At 29.3% G+C, this 18429-nt stretch overlaps 2 protein-coding genes across 2 annotated transcripts; both read left to right on the plus strand.

The window, feature by feature from the left end:
- Positions 1-1780: 1780 nt before the first annotated feature.
- On the plus strand, positions 1781-4290 carry LOC123290902 (trafficking protein particle complex subunit 2-like protein). The gene is made up of 5 exons (XM_044871272.1): positions 1781-1912; positions 1986-2152; positions 2234-2321; positions 4085-4164; positions 4239-4290. Exons 1-5 carry the CDS (start codon positions 1880-1882, stop codon positions 4282-4284), a joined length of 414 nt encoding a protein of 137 aa, XP_044727207.1. The 5' UTR covers positions 1781-1879; the 3' UTR covers positions 4285-4290.
- Positions 4291-8781: 4491 nt separating this feature from the next.
- LOC123297924 (XK-related protein 6-like) lies at positions 8782-16863 on the plus strand. Its single transcript, XM_044879795.1, has 5 exons — positions 8782-9116; positions 11474-11802; positions 13230-13496; positions 14129-14303; positions 16244-16863. The coding sequence occupies exons 1-5, from the start codon at positions 8782-8784 to the stop codon at positions 16449-16451; spliced, it is 1314 nt and encodes a 437-aa protein (XP_044735730.1). The 3' UTR covers positions 16452-16863.
- Positions 16864-18429: the final 1566 nt, after the last annotated feature.

Genomic DNA, 18429 nt, shown 5'->3' on the forward strand with positions numbered 1-18429 from the left:
GCTCACTGACTTTCCCTTAATTCCACACTGAGATTCCTCTAAATTGAAAAAATTCCTTAAATCAGAGTTATATAATTAATATTGTTTATGTTTTTAAGTAAACAAAATTTAGAGTATATCACGACAGTATGAATATGTATTCGAATTCAGCAGCAATCTACAACTTTTTTTAAAATAATTTTTATACCATGTATATATATGAAATATATCAAGGTGTACTAAGTTTAGTCCCAAGTTTTTAACGCTTAAAAATATTGATGCTTTGAACAAAATGGTATAGTTGTTCATAAAATCACCTAATTAGTTCATTTTCGGCTGTCTGCCTGGCGACACGATAGCTCAAAAAGGAAAAGAGATATCAAGCTGAAATTTTTATAGCGTGTTCAGGACTAATAAAATTGAGAAGTATAGGTCAATTGTGTCTTGTAAACCGTTAGAAGTAAAACAAAAGTTTGAATGTAAAAATTGTTCCTTGTAAAAAAATAAACAACTTTTGTTTGAAACATTTTTTTGTAAACCTGACTGTTTACCCGTGAGGGCGCAAATTAGGTTAGAAGTATTGTATAGTATATCTATGTATACAGATATGTTTGTACCTATTGTATATATTTTAATTTATACGTTACATATGTTATGATTATATGTGATAGTTTGTTTATTACTATATCCGCTGAGGAAGTGAGATGAAGGATACTCTTATTACTTTGTTTGTAAGAGTGGCAATTTTTCTTTACTTACATGACGTAAAAATACAAACGATTGCTTAATTAACACTGTCTATACATTTTATTTCAACAATTAACTCGATTTGAGTTTGTTGACTATAGAGGAGTTGGTTGGGTTTTAAAGTTTTAAGCCCTTGAGTATGGTCGTAAACGATGTCCACCCGATATTTTCTTTGTAAAAAGATATTAATTATATAAATATAGTTAATTAAATAATGTGGATGTACATAGTACTATACTGATTTCTTACCGTTCTACTTGCAGCTAAATCTATACTGTCGCGAGACGTCCAATAAAGAAAGTATTATGTGTATCAAACTAAACATTTTTTTATTATCAAACATATTTATAATTTACTAATATACATTTTTAATATGTATTTTATACGTCAATTTATTCTTTTCTATTTAAATCAAAGAAAAAATACCCTGAACAAATCTCATTAAAAATTTATCCTGTAGATTTTCCTACCAGGTCGTATAATATCCACTTTTAGAGAGAAATCACCCAATTTAATCACACTGGACGATACAGACTACATCGGTGTAGCGATATGCGTCAAGAACGAGTGCGTAAATTGTCAATTGCACGAAGTGAATTTTTTTCCGCTCGAGTGGGTAATAGACAATCTGTCTTAGACCACTAAGTACTTAATGGTCTAAGCAGCCTGTACAAACTATACCAAGCTACAAAAACTATTTGTTTAATAAAAGCGGGATAATCTCTCTCTATAAGATTTTCCGTGCAATATTAAAATTATTTATTTGTTCATTGATTGTGTAATCAGCTATTTGTAACACGGAAAACAGTGCGGAAAGAAAAACTTAGGGATTGTGTTAATCAACGACAATTTGAGAACGAGTCAATACAAAAAGATGTAATTTTATCAAATTTGAAAAATATGTCCTTTTGCAATAAAATGACGTTATTTTATTAGTGCAATAATGACGCTATTTTATCGATCTCAATTATCAAGTTCTCAAAAAAGCCAGCAGCCATCTGAACGAACCTATTCTCTAAGTATGTTCGACTTGTCACGTACAAAAAGTCAATTGTCAAAAAGTGTTAATTGACTAAAGCCAATTGTCAAATGAAGCAACTTTGTTTATACCATAGAAAAATATATCAAATAAGTTGAAAAATACTAAATAACCATGGCTGTTTGTGTAGCCATAATTGGAAAAGATGTAAGAGTGATTAGCCATTAAATGACACTCAATTTAAAAATATTCGTTAATTCCTTTCTCAAAAATATTTTAGAATTCGCCAAAATATTTTTCCAGTTTAAATCCAGATGATGAATTAAATTTTCAATATAAAGTATATTCCTCCTTAGATGTAATTGAAGAAAAATTAAAAGATACAAAAGTGTTTGAGGATTACGAATTATATTTTGGACAATTATTTTCTACAGAAACGCATAAAATGTATGCAGTTTTTTATAATTTTTTCATAATAATGCATCTATTAATATTTTATTGTAATTAATATTTTATTAATTGTTGTAGCTTTGGTTACGTCACAAATACCAATATTAAACTTGTAATTGTTGTGGATTCAACAAATACAGCTTTACGGGATAATGAAGTTCGAGCGGTAATATAGTTTTTATTATAGACCTAATACAAAATAACTATAAACAAACTATTTATTGTATACTTTGGAGATTTACTTTGTGGAATATTTCAATTTAATGAATTTAATTAAAAACAATACTTTATTGTATTCCACCAGTTATTTATTTGTATTTTATTAGCTAATAATATTAATAATAAAATAAAATAAATAACCGGTGGAATAAAGCAAAATATTGTTTTTTATTTTGTAATTATAAATTTATTAAATAAACATAATATCAAATATATAGGGTGGATCATTTTAATTTATTATTGCTAACAGCTCTTTTTAATAACTTTTGACTAAAACATTTTTCTGTAGCTACCGTGCTTTCTTTCGATTAAATGTAAAAATATTTTTTTTTTTTTTTTTGAAAGCTAACGATTTTCGAAAAAATGTTTAAAATAAAAAATTTTAGCATTTTATGAGGATCAACTTTCTAATTTAAAGTGTTATTCCATCTTTTACCTTTTAGGAACTAAATTGACTATTAAAGCAACCCGGAAAACTAGGTCCAATCTGATGTCAGAACATGATGTCTCCCACCAAACTTTTTGCTATTTTTGTTTGAGTTATTTTTTGATTGTTTAACTACAAAACGAGCTATTAGCCATAATAGATTAAAATGGTCCAACCTGTATAAGGTGCACCATTTTTATCTCCACAGCTAAATTTTTCTTCAATAAACCGTTTAGGACAAAAATCACCCTATTTGTAGAGGATAGGTATCTTCCTCCTAATTCAACTCATGTTCGCAAATGATACGATAGAAAAAATGTTGTTATTTTTTCACAAACAGTTTATTGAAGAAATATGTGTTTTACCCTGTTTTAGACGTTATGTGGGATTTACCAGATCTCAACCTGGTTGAGCACATCAAGTGATCTTGATAAAGGCCGTTTTAAATCTAAAATTGTTAGATATTACTTGCGCTATGTTTATATAGACCTCTTCTGCGTTAAAAATTACGTTATTCAGCTTCTACATGTATATCGTATTCAGTGGCGTAGCTGATAATGAGGGGGGGGGGGGGGCCGTATAGTATCAAATATTTGATTAGGGCCTTTTTCGCCATAGTGTTGCGGCAATTCAACGTCTTAATTGTTTAAAATATCGATAATTAAAATAACGAATATGTTTCTATAAAATTTTTAAATTAAAAATAAAGATTAGTGTAAAACAAAATACCAAAAATCTCCAATTTATTAAGTATAGATTTTTATTTAAAAAATTACTTTTGAAATAAATCTTAATTTCTTAATTTTTCAATTAATTTTATTAAAAGCCTGATGCCTCTCTTTCTAACTAATGCATCAGCTTCAAATCATTGCTGCCGCAGATTTTGCAGTTTCTAAAACGTAGATCATATTTTATAGTCTAGACTACTTACGAGTATCGATTTTGGCTCTTAAAGCAATGCTTGACCTTTAGACCTTCATATTATAAAATTTGTACAATTTTTAGTCTTGCGGCTACTAGGTCATAGCTATAACATTTCAAAATTATAAGAAAACAAAAAGATCAACTTATATGCAAAAAAGGTTATTAGAAATGGGTGTTTAATATTTACAAGTTTTTCAATTGCGCTCTAATCTTTTGTTCTCTAATAATCGGTGCTTGCCTCTTTAATCATTGATACTATCAAGACTATCAATATGATAGCCTCCAATCCAATTGGTCAGTTCCAGATTTAAAAAATAAAACATAAAATAAAATAAATAAATAAACTTTTTTTTTTGCAGATGTTTAGAAAATTACACACGTTATACGCAGATCACATTTGTAATCCATTCTACTTACCAGGAACCCCAATTGTATCAAAGTAAGTATTCATGAAAAACAAACGTACAAGTTTATCTATAAAAAAAAGTTTATAAATAACTTTTTATTTTCCAGAACATTTGATGGAAAAGTCAAAAATATTATGACGGGAAATGCTTAAAAAAAATTATTTATATATTTAAGTAAATAAAATTTTTGTTTTATACTTTATGTTCCTTTTAATTTTACACTTTTTACCCTCATATATAGCCCTTGTTTCGAGTGTACAAAGTTTTTCGTAACTTTTACATTCTCAAACCTTTGTTTTGTGAGTTTCTCGATTAATATTAGTACTTTTTTTTTAATATGGAGCGCAATATCTGTAAATATTAGAGAAAAAATGGAAAGGAAACAAACTGTAGTAAATTATATTTTCTGCAACTCTGCTTATTATAAAATATTTATTATACTAATATTAATCGAGAAATTCCAAAAATTGAAAATGATAATTAACGCAGAATTTCGTCGGGGATATTCCAAGTATCCAAAAACTGCAAGGAAACTTTCTCCGTATATGATAGTTCCACGATATTCCATAAGTATAGGTATTAACATTTGCTTAATTTACGATTTAAAAATTAATGGATTGTGTTCGTAAATGAAAATATTGTTTACGTAAAAATTACAAGTTATTGAGTATTCCCTTTTTTAGAATGGCTCGGAGGTTGACAAATTATTTAAAAAATTCCCTTTAATTATTACCTATGTAGCCCACATTTTGCGAGAGTTAAATTTTCAAAAATTAACATAAAAAAATTATTTATTAATAATTTTTTTTTTTTTTTAATTTAAAAATGAAAGTTATAAATTTTCATTAAACAAATTATGACGATTTAAAAACTTGTTAAAAAATTTGATCAGGCCTAATAAACAGATCAATTAAATTGACCTTATTTTGTACATAAAAATCTAAATATGTAATAAATAAACTGATTTTAAGTATGTAGTACTTTTATTGAATATAAATTTAGAACTATATTATTAGAATTTTAAAACGAACTTAAGTATTCATGTTAAAACTGTTTATCATTAATGTGATAAAAAAATTCTTTGTAAAAGTGTTGTTAAAGTGCGTCAAAATTTATTTATCTAAGTCAGGAAAATTGTAATAGTACCTCTACTATTTTAGTGCAGTTAAGGTAATTCGATTACGCAAAGTCATAATATATGAAAGCTTAACACATAGGCTTGATTATTTCATAATTATTCACGAATTTAGGCTTTTATTTGGGTACCCTTTATATAGAACGGCGGAAATTTTTTGTGTATTTTATTTCTAAAATCGAATGTTTTAAAGCTAGCTCTATAAAAATTGCATTTAAAAGTGTGAATTTTTGTTAGTTTTGTGTACTATGAAGTACCCCGCGTGCGGTTGATATGAAGTTTTTGAACTCTTAAAATTTTTCATGGGGTACCAACTTGACTCATAAGGTAGCCGGATAATTTTCACGTTAAATTATAGCTTTCAATTTACCTTTTCATGAAAAAAATAGGTTGCCAGGCCAAATTTGTTGAAAAAGTTAGGCAACCTTCTTACATAGTGTAAATAAATTTAACGATTCAGTTATTTGAGATATGATCGTCTATTACATTTTTAAACAAGTGAAAACAAACAATTGACTGAGTTAATTGTTGAAATACCATGTATAGACAGTGTTGATTACTCTGTTACATACCACATACATACATGTCACACATATATAACTGATATTCCCATATAATACATACTATACAATTTTCGATATCACGGGTAAACAGTGATCTTTACGAAAAAAATGTTGTTTATTTTTTTATAAGAAACATTTTTTAAATTTAAACTATTGTTCTATCTCTAACGGTTTACAAGATGGGTCTTATAGACCCAAGACCCAAGTGACCTATGTTGCTCATTTACGAACTTGACTTTTACGAACTTTTACGTCCTCAGCACGCTATAAAAATTTCAGCTTGATATTTCTTTTCGTTTTTGAGTAATCGTGATTACAGACGGACAGGTAGACGACAGACAGACAACCGGAAATGGGCTAATTACAGGGCCGGATTAACAAGTAGGCAGAATAGGCAGTTGCCTGGGGCCCCCGATTTTAGGGGGCCCCCGAAAAATGAAAAAGACTTCTAAAATTTTCTTACAAACATAAATCACATCAGTGTTCATACTAAATTAACGCATGTAATACAGTTTAGATACGCTGCTATACAACAACCTCAATACAGTTTAGATACGCTGCTATACAGCAAACACAATACAGTTTAAATACGCTGCTATACGCCAAACACAATACAGTTTAAATACGCTGTTATACGCCAAACACACTTCAGTTTAAATACGCTGCTTTTCGCCCAAACACAATACAGTTCAGACGCGCTGCTATACCACATACACAGTAACACTTCTTACTCACAACTTCCCGCAGCCTGCTTGTCCACAACCTTCGTCAACAACACTCGCACTCACTGACTCCCCGCAGCCTGCTTGTCCACAACCTTCGTCAACAACACTCGCACTCACTGAGATACCTTCATACAATTACATAGTGTAAAGTGAATAAGTGAATAAAATATCCTTGTTATTATCACGTAAAAGTCCGCGTTTTTTTCTTTACCGTAGTGAGACCATCATTTTTCGGGAGTGATAGTTTAAGTGCAATACACTAGTAAATACTCAAACTATCGTTAGCGTCTAAAGTTGTTATTATGTAAAAAAATGTCTCGTTCATATTTAAGCGGCGCGCAAAAAAGAAAGGTTGCCGAAGAAAAACGATCACGAACAAGTGCAGTGTTAGAAAAAGTTCCAAAACTCGACAATTATTTTCATCGGAACGTTTTTTTTTGAACAAAAGACTAGTTGTGTCCTCTTATTAATTGATGAATTTGCCGAAAACAAATGTAGAAAACGACATGTTTAAAATGTAGATAGTAATTTTATTGATATTATTTCATTGGGACAATAAAATTCTTATGAAAGATAAAAGTTTGTATTTTTTAATCGAAAAAAGAAGGGAACGGACGTGAAAAAAGGGCCCCCAAATTGATGGTTGCCTAGGGCCCCGTTGAGGGTTAATCCGGCCCTGGCTAATTAGGTGATTTTATGAACACCTATACCAAAATTTTGTTCATAGTATCAATATTTTTAAGCGTTACAAACTTGGAACTAAACTTAGTATACCTTGGTATATTTCATATACAGGGTATAAAAATTTTAGGGAGTATTAGATATGAAAACAGATTCTTTTAGTGTCTTAGTAAAATGCCAATATATGATAACGAAAAAAAGTATCAATTAATCGAAATTACAGTAGGTACTATGTAAGGAGATTGCCTAACTTTTCCAACCGATCTGGCCTGGTAACCTATTTTTTTATGAAAAGATAAATTGAAAGCTATATAATTTATCCGGTTACCTTAATGAGTTGGTACCTCAAAAAACAAAAATAAAGGTTGCCAAACATTTCGTTCGGTACAATAGGGTTGGCAAACTTATTTTTTCTTGAAAAGATAGATTGAAAGCCATAATTTCACGTGAAAATTATCTGGTTACCTCACGAGCTAATTTGGTATCCCAATTTTCCATTGCAAATTGCCCATCCTTCATTTTTGCGACCGGTCTCATTGAGTTGGTATTTGATTGCCACTTTATTAGAAAGTTTGAACCAGTTACTGACGACACAAGTGATTTTGCTGTCCGCTCCCGGGCCTAAAAGATAATTACTTGATGATGATCTTAAACGTTTTTCAAAGTCAACTTAAAATTTTTAAAAAGACCCCAGGTTTTAACCACCGATTATATATCTTTTACTTAATTTTTCGTATTTCAGCAATAGCATACGTAATATAGTATGTATTGCATATCCAATATTAAAAACTCATAGTATGAAGTTATTAAATTTGCTACCAATGGCGTCAGCTATGCTATCTTGGGCGTATCAAGTGGAGGGGAAGTCAGGGCAACTGCTCCCTCCCCTGCGACTTCTTCTTACGATGGATTTTGTTCGCTAAGTATTGGTTTATGCTAAAATAATTTTTAATTTATTAAATTTTTTGGGCAATAAATTTCTGATTTGCCTCCTCTAGGTCAAAATTTTTGTTTTGCCCCCCTTAAACTAAAATTTGGGCACGATCCATGTGTGTTATGTACTCAGCGTAGATATATCTAAAATGACATTTTTTTTTTTTTACATATATTTTTCGATACACCCGGTATTTGGCATTCTTTCGTATGCAAATAAAATTTAATGTAAAAAAATCTGGGACTTTTTTAAGTTTTCATAAATAATTTCCTTTACATAGGCTTTCCTTCACATTCAGGCACGCGTTTTTCCTATCTTATCTATCCATTGATGGTTTTTTTTAATTTCAAGTTAAATTTGACAGTACTATCTATACCTAATAACTCGTAATTTCAAGATTATTATTATTAAGTACATTACGTCACTAGTATTTTGACGTAACAAGCAATTTATAATATTTACCTACATAGGTAAAAAACATGTCGCAAGTTTTATAGTATTTTTTATTATTTATTTGTAAGCAAAGCATAATTATTAACAATTCAAAAACAAAAACATGATTTTAAAATCATAAAAACAAAACAAACAGTATTAAAAAAAAAATTTTAAAAATGAATGAAACAATTGGTGTAACAACTGCAGTTAAATTTAATGCAAAAACATCAAATGCTCATATAATTCAACATGAAATTGGACCAAGAAATGATTCAACTAATAATGAAAATTCACAAAATGAATGTGAAAATTCATCAGTGCCTAGTTCATTACAAGTTTATTGTCATATGTTTATGTTATGCATCTCAATTTTAACATATTGCTCAGATTTAGTGTTTGCAGCATTAATTGCTTACTTTTATTTTACACAAGGAAGAGTTACATTTTTTGTTTTAACAATTGTTTTTATTGCGGTACCAATTTTAACGACAACTGCGTTTAGTATGAGATGGTAAGTTTCAAATTTTGTAATTCCTTATTATCATTTCTTAGACAAAAATTTTTGATGATAGATGTTAACTTTAGAAGGAACACAAAAAGTAATAAAAATTTTCGATTTTCATGTTGGTTTTCGAAAAAAATCAAAAAGTTAAAGTAAAATACAGTGCAGGAATTCAAATAAAATTCGATAATAACGTTTAAGATATGGGAAATTATAGTTTTAGAAAAATTGGTTATCTAATTCGAATCGATGATTAAAAACTACAAAGTCATAATCACGTTTTGTTTTGGTTTGATTTTAGCGTTAGTCAAAAGTCAAAATAAAACCAAGATTTAACCTTTGATTAGTGATTATTTCTTGGATAATTAATTCTCAATGATAATTTAATTAGTTATAATAAAAAAATTACTTTTACGCAATTTTTGTTATCTCTGTCCTTTATGTTAAAGGGTTACTATTTCCAGAAAATTCTGATACTATTAAGTGTAAGGAAATTTTTTTGAAAATATTTATCTAATAAACTGAATTTTAATAACTTTTGAGGTCTAATCTTCTTAATCACTATAGAAAAATAAAAAACCGAGATAAAATTTTATTTTTAATATTTTGTAATTGATCTATCTGTGTAACCTTCGTAGCGATATCGAAAATTTTCAGATTTCAATAGAAATAAGTATCCATTTTACTAACCCTGACTCCCTGAGTATATTTTCACCTCAATTAGTACTCTTTAACTGCATATCATTGACTATAATTTAAAAAAATTATTTTCTTGAAACTATTCTATTATTAGACCGAGAGGATTTTCGGAACCTGTACTCTCACAGCACCTGACTATAGCACCTATTGCTACCCGCCACGGATATTCATTGGCTTGTATACCCGGACATCTGTGGATACAGTTATTGATCCAGCTTGTGATCCACGGGTTGTCCATGCCTTTAATGGGGGTCGAGTTAGCACGGATGTGCGAGTTTTTGCCCTTGCGTTCACCCTGTGATCCAAGCGTTAATTAAATTGACGGATACCCAATGCTTGGCAATAGCACCACCGAAATATTATACATTAAATATATAATATTCATACAAACATTATATGCCTATCGGTATGTGTATATCTTAAATTTCGAATTCAAAATCGAAATTATGGAAAGAAAATGATACAAGTGTAGCTAGTTCATGTATTATTTTAGCCACAAAGGCAAAAAATACCAGTGAAAACCTAAATCAGAACTATGCATTTTTTGACAAAAGTGTGCGGGAGTGGGTGGGTCGCCGATATTGCTAGCGATTTTTTCCTCGAAAATATATCGGAAAAGGAGATGACACTGAAAATTTAAGCCCGATTCGATCAAATTTGGTAACTAGAGAATTTTTTGGAATTTTGAAATAAGTCAATTTTTTAATCATTTTCAAAAGTTTCTGTCTCAGCTTCTATAGAGACTTGTTTGAGACGGCTTTCTTCTCTGTAAATCCTCTACTTTTAAGAAAAAAGTTAACGAGCTGTTAACTAATCCAAGATTTCAGAGAAATTTTGTTCTATTTTTAAAATGCTGATATATTTTGTTCAGGTATACTTTGAATAAATTTACCCACTTTTTACTTGATTGCTTCTATTTCGTTATGTTATGGCCATATCTAAAGCCGATTGATTTTTGGAAAATTTCTTCTTTTTCTTAAACAATCCGTTTTGTTCCTTATTTTCGAATATATTTTCTGAAAAATATGAACTATTTACGTTAAAATTACAAAATTGATGATAAAACAACAAAAATATCATAATAAATCGAAAAATTGATATTTTAAAATATGCATACCTCGAAAATTACTTTTATTCCAAAATTGAAATTTTTAGGGTTGTTTGAAGATATAATGAAGTGTACTCCTAAAAAATTTCAAATGGATTTCAGGGTATACCTGAACAAAAAATATCAGCTGCTAGTAGACCCTCTTTAAAAATAGGCAAAATTTCTCTTAAACAGAGACCAATTTTTTTCTCAAAAGAAAAGGGTTTTGCAGAGAAGAATGACGCCTCAAACAAGTCTGAGATATAAACTTTTGAAAATAACTGAAAAATCGACATTTTTCAAAACCAAAAAATTCTCCAGTAGAAAAATTTAATCGAATCGAGCTCAAATTTTCAGAATCATCTCCTTTTCTGATGCACTTTTGAGGAAAAAATCGACGTCAAAATCAGTGACCCAGTTCCGCACACTTATGTCGAAAAGTAATGGATCTGCCCACATACATATATATTATATAATTTGCCAGATGCTGTGAGAATACGAGTCCTGAAAATTCTTTAAAAAAATTATATTAGCGAAAAAAATTAAAGGTTTCAAAATTATAACGTTTAATTATTTTTAGGTATTTAATTGACGAAGATAATTACCAAGTAGCTCGACCATCAATTATACGATGGATCATTCGAATTATTTTATTATTATTACAAATGGTACAAATTTTACGTTATGGCGAGACAATTTTTTATAATATTAAATTTCTTGTGTTACGGAAAACAAATAACAATGAAAAACAACAGCATGTTTATCGGAAAATGTTGGATGAATATTGTAACAGTGCTTTATTACGATTATTTCATTGTTTTTTACATGCAGCTCCGCAAGCTGTTTTACATCTACTCTTGTTATTTCAACACTTATGGACTACAGAAAAAACTGCAAAATTAGGGAGAAGTAAGTCAATTTTCCATTTTGTTTTTATATAGAAGAGAAGAGCGATATAGAAGGAGAAATTTTTTTTAATATAGTGTACCATTATTAACGAAATAGGGCCTCGAAATTTTAACAAAAATAATAATCAAAGTTGTAGAAAATAAAAACTAAATTTATTCTTTTGGCTTCTTTTTCTCATAAGTTTTGACGAAGTTATTAACTTTCAATTCCTAATCTAAAATAGATAATTATTAATTTTTTAACAAACAAAAAAACAAATTTTGTATTTTAGAGGTATTAACGTTACTATCTACGTAAATATGAAACTAAGAGAAAAAATGCTAAAAAAATAAATTGTAATAAATTTATTTTCTGCTACTTTGCTTATATCAATTCCAATATAACTAATATTATTCGAGAAATTCTCAAAATTATAAATGATAATTGCAGGAAAATATTTTATCCTTTATAATTTATTAACTCTATTTTTCTAATGCGATAATTTAAGGAGACCCCATATTTTTTTTTAAATTGTGGGTCAATTATCAATATTTGTTTACATTGAGAATTTTTCAATTTGTTAATTGTTTTGATAACACATTTTTACATTCACATTTTAAAATCTTGAAATGAAAGCTAATCAGGCGCGACCTTAGAGATACATTGCCAGCAAATGAGCTATCTTGAATTGTGATTATAAGGGATGTGAGAAATGTCCGAAATCCTTGACTAAATAGAAGGTTATTAAAAATGAACTCTTGCTCACCGCTGATGGTAAAAACCCGAAAACTTTTATTGGAAACCTTTGAATATGGAAGTAAGTTTTGCAATCAAATTTTGATAATAACCAGTGAAAATAAATATTTGACTGAGTCAATTGTTGGAATATCCTGTATAGAAAGTGTTGAATGTCAAAAACTTTCGAAAGTTTCTTTTAAACTTCTCTAATTTTTTAAAAATAATGCAAGCACTGGCATTCAACACTTTCTATACAAAGTATTTCAACAATTAACTCAGTCAATTATTTGATTTCACTTGTTTTATTTCGTTTTCGTTAAATTAGAATGAAAAATACTAATTTAAAAAAAATTAATTAGTTTAAAATTAAATAGTTAACGTGTTTTCTTTTGACAATGTGTTATTTTTCGCTACAGCCATCAATATGTATTTTAAAAAAATTTGTTTCCTACCAAATGTTTTCATTTCTAAATATTGAATTGTGTTTGAATCAATAAGGATTAAATAGTTTATTATTTATAATTTAATAAATAAAATTTTTTATATTTATAAGTGTAGGTAAATATAACTTTTCCTGGAAATACGCAAACACTATAATTATTTCCTCGAACTCAATTTCTTGACCCACTTCCAGTTTTATTAGATAATTCACATTCCGTTGTTCGTATAAAGTTGCGTAATATTATGCTAATTTTTATTTTTTTTTACAGCATTAATAATTTTACAATGCGTGGGATGTTTAAATTGGATCATATCGATAGCATGGGGCTTAACAGCATACTATCGAGCTGTTCGTGTTGTTCGTGAAGATAAAGAGAATTTAACCTGCTGTAATACATTTATACTGTTTTTATGGAATTTATTAAGTATAGCTTCACGATTACTAGCGTTAAGTATTCTAGCGTCTGTAATACCACCTTGGTTTGGTGCTGTTTGTGTATTACATTGGTTTGTGATGGCTAGTTGGCTTGCATTTGGTAAATATTTAAAATATTTTAATTTTCCTCCCTGTATTAAAAAAAAAAATCAGTTTTCGAGAGTTTTAAATTAAACTTTTGCTGTTGCGTTATGAAATATTCTTTATTTTTACGATGCACGCGCACACTGTCACTCAAGTTGACAACTGCAGTTACTCATCTTATATATTATTTCTCTAGTCTGTTTTTTGTTGCTCCGCGAAATCTTCCTTATTGTTGTGTCAAATTCCATGATTTACCCATCATTTTAAAGCTTATCATGCTGGCTAATGACAAAAACTAGACCCACGGTTTAAAATGTACCGCACCAATTTGGTTATTATTGTATATTTAATACTCCTATATTGTTAGTAGGGATCCAAACAGGGCGAAGCTCCTACGGTGCAGACATATATCCATCTATCCTTCTCGCGAAACGGCGAGCCTTATCCGAATTTGAGAAAATATCAGTTTGTATATGACAGCTTATACATACATGTGCATTACGTTAATTTAAAAACAGGACGGGTTAATTTTTTTAATACTAACGTATCTTGCCGCGCATACTGCGCTAATCAAAGAAGTATTACTTCTAATGCGCGCAAATAAATACACATGACTTTTGCTGTGTATAATTTTGTTAATTTTTTTAGGGCACGTACAGACTACAGTGTGTACAAATCGATGTGAAGAGCTTATATTAAGTGCAATGCTTGGATACGCTTACATAACAGCATTTATTGCAACGCGTGACGGTCCAACAAGATATTCATACTTGGTATATTATTTAGTATGTTTAATGGAGAATACAGGAGCGTTAGTGGTTTGGTATGTATAAAAAATTTTGTATGTTTACATCGATTAGGTATCACAGCAGAAATGATTACCCCTGTAAGTGAGAAACTTGATTAAACCTTTATAAATGTGGAAAAATTCTCTTGCTCTGTCGCTTACTCAAGTTTGACTGTATTTTTAACACGTTTACAATAAACACCATGTATTAATATAATTACCAATTACTATAATATGTGCTTGTATGAAAGCTTAATGAAAATAAGTTAATCTTATTTGCTTAGAATATTCATTTTAATAAAAAATTCTTTGAATATATTGATAAAAACAATTAATCGAGGAAATAAGGCATTCGACCCAGGAAAAATCTCCGCGCTAGTAGATTATTATAGGAGGCCGTGGAAAATGTTTCTCTGAGTGTATTCAAAAAATCATTAATGCGAACTTGTTCTTTTTCGATTTATGCCCATAAATTTGAACATAATTACCTTACTACCGGACATCACATTCTCTTTATTTAAAATTAAAAAAGCTATGGGATTTTATATTGGGTGAGGTTAGGTAAAAAATGTCACGGATCCAAAAATCCTTCGCTTATTATAATAATAAAATCCAATAGTTTTTTTAAATGTTAAATAAAGAGAATGTGAAGTCCGCAAGTAGGTAGTAGTTTGTCCCACTTTATGGGCGTAAAAAGAACAAGTTCGTATGAATATGATTTTGTTGAGTGCATTCAGACGAACATTTTAGACCGGTTTCCATATCAAAATTTACTGTACAAAATTTACGAGTATTTTGTTTCTGGGTCAGATTGTTTTTTCGGTTTTATTTCCTCGATTAAATATAATAAAATCTTGTCAAACAATTGATAAAAGTGTAACAAGGTGTGTTATCTAATGTAAATTGAAAACGATACAAAAATTAATAATTTGAGTGGATTTTTATCTTTTCACTTTAACTAATTAAATTTAAACAATCCTAATTAAACAATGTCATGTTTAAAATTAAAGTTGATAATTCATGTTTTAAAATTTATCTTTTATTTCAGGTTTTTGTCTGATAACGTTTATAGTATGTCCTATTTTTGTAAAGCTCCCAAAGCATTTTTTGTACATAAAACTCAAACTTAAAAATATTAATTTTCGCTGATAACGTATATGTCGCAGCCAGATATCTTAATTAACCGTTCATTTAACAGCCTAGCCTTTTTACTAAACAACACCGTTTAACTAGCGGCCTTAATGATATTTAGCTGTAATGTCTAATACAACATTTAATGAACTGTCTGGTTGACCGCTTAAGCCATTCATACAAAAAGCTGAACATTTGACAAAAAAAGATGAAATATCTGACATAGAAATTGTTTATTTACGTAATTTAAAATATATTGTTAGTTGGTAATCATGAGTTCAAACTCAATAACAAAGTACACAGATTAAAAAAAAAAAAATAGAATTTGATTTCGCCGATATAATTTGATTAAATATTAACCAAGTTATCCTAGTTTGAAGTTTTTCTTCTGTTTAGTCTAGTAGAAAAAGCTAACTTCTAAATACTAATAGACATCGAAACAGGATTTTCACTGTGTTTTGAAATTATCAATGTTCATTTTTCACCCTGTGTCAAAATATAGAAACTTTGATATTGGAAATGTTGTCCTTCAAAATAACTCAAGAATCGATAAAGCAATGAAAATTTTAAAAAGCTTTATGGATAAATTCATACTAGAATTATTAAACTTTCAGACAGGCATAACTTGATGAAATTTGACTTCCCGCATTCGATGGGTGTTTTTTTAAATCTTCAAATGGTCGAATCAAATGGCGTATTATCAGTAAAAAATAATTTTTTAATTATCCAAGAAAATCTATATGTGTTTCACAAAACAGGAATTTTTAAGTTGTCTAGCTTTGCGCACACATTTTTACACCTTCATTAATTAGGATAAATTATAATTCAAAATGATTTGTTTTCAGGTGTGTTGAAAATTCTTCTGCCACAAACCCACGATTGTATTATGGCGCTGTCGGTGCACAATTATCAACATTTTTCCTTGGATTATTATTTATGCTCTTATATTACACAAAATTACATCCCTCCAGTAGCACTGTCTCATTGAAACATTGCAGCGATTACGCAGTAGATGATGACGCGTTAAACAAACCTAGTTTTAGTAAAAATTGACCAAAAAAAATTTATATATTTGAACCAAAGAATATGTAACTTTCTGCCCATAAAAAGAAATTGCCTTTTGAATATTTTTATATTTGTATGTTGTAGTAGCGCGTACCTGAATTTAAAAAAAATAATAATACTTGCGAAATTCTTTATTGGATCCTGGTGATTGATTATACGATTTGAAAGTCGTGTAATATTTGGAATTTCGCATGAAACATGGTGAAGGGGGTGTGGTAACCTCAAAATCAGCTTTTAAAAGCTATAAATGCGAAATTAAAAGACTGGTTTCACATTGGAGGCACAGTCACAGAGTTCGACCATGTTTTTGGTGTAATTGTCTAGAAATGTAGACATTGTCAGTGCATCAATTCGATCATAAAACTTAATCGCCTTTTCCGCGAGTATTCGAGATTAGTTCAGCATTACACATTTTCGTACACTCTGTTAAGCGATTCAATAATCAAATAAATTTGATAAAGAGCCTTGCTTCTTTTGAAAAATCTATGAGTTTAGAAATAATCGGGAAAAAGTAAGAGCAATAATATGTAGCATGTTGAAAAATCTATGAGATTTAGAAATAATCGGGAAAAAGCAAAAACAATAATATTGTAGCATTGGGTTCGTTAGTTGCTTATAAAAAGTACAACACATGCGATTGTGTTGCAAAAATGGTGTAAGAAAAGGATATATATATATATTTAAAGGATAAGAATTCTGTTATCACTATTTAGGAACTTCTGGCTACAACTACGATACTACTTAACTATGTTTGAGGCCACAGCTTTTAACTCCGTGTTATTTTAGCTTCCTTGTTTACTGAGTGTTGCTGTTGCTTACTTAGTGTTATTATCTCTTCTCTGAATACAGACTATCCAACTCTATTTTCGGTGGAAATTGATTTTAAAAACGTTTTTCGATTTATAAAATATTTCTCTGACCTATTAAGTTTTGAATATTAATCCATGTCTCGCAAACATAGAGAAGAACAAAATTGAGAATCTTTATTTTGATTTTTAATGATGACCAGAGATTAAATGAACCATTGAAAAGCCTTGTATAATGTCGAACTTTTCGAAGTTTAAAGTCAGATTTCTGCCATGTCTATCCACCAAACCCTCCAGGTAATAAATATTCGGTACTTGCTTAGACAATATTGTCTCTGATGTAGACTGGAAAAAATATAACATGCTTTCAGGCATGAAATCAAAATGCAGAATTCAGACTGGGCCGCTAATGTGAAATCAGCCTTAAAATATTTAATTTAGCCAATATTTTGTACATACATTTTAAGTGTTTGCACTTTACAAAACCAAAATGTTTCAAATTGAATGGATCATTTGCACCCTATTTTGCATAATATTTTTTTACAAGTTGATATAAACACTTAAGTAATAGCGCGGGCTTAATAATTGATGGGAGCATAGCCACAATCACAAAAAAATATGAATTACCATAATTAAGTATTTTATCGTAGACGTTTATAAATTTTAATTGTATTTTGTATTTGTTATTATTCGTGATTGAAACCATTAGGATGGCGCAAAATGAACATTATGATTTAAAATTTTTTTTTGAGTGAGATAATAACTTACGCTCTTTCTTTAAAATATCCTAGACTTAAAACAATTTATGGGAGTGATTTAATTCGGTAAACAGGGTGATCAATTAAAATCCCTTTTGCTTGATAAACGTCTTCATGGTATGCGATGCGTCAGTAAGAAAATTTAAAATGATTTTTTCATTTCTCATATTTGCAGCCAAACGGTTTATGTATTTTCTGCTTTAAGGATATTCTCAAATTAATGATTTGGGTCTATATTCAATTGTTATTTTTTTATTTCAGGTGGTAGTAGGTAATAATGAGGGAGTCCATAATCTCTGTCATTAGGGATAACTTCAGGACTGAGCGAACTGAAATCAAAATATTAAAAAAAATCTTAATTTAATAAATCTAGGGTCATTTCAGAACGGTTGGAAATTTGAG

Source organism: Chrysoperla carnea, chromosome 1 (assembly GCF_905475395.1).
Source record: "Chrysoperla carnea chromosome 1, inChrCarn1.1, whole genome shotgun sequence".
Taxonomy (NCBI): Eukaryota; Metazoa; Arthropoda; class Insecta; order Neuroptera; family Chrysopidae; genus Chrysoperla; species Chrysoperla carnea.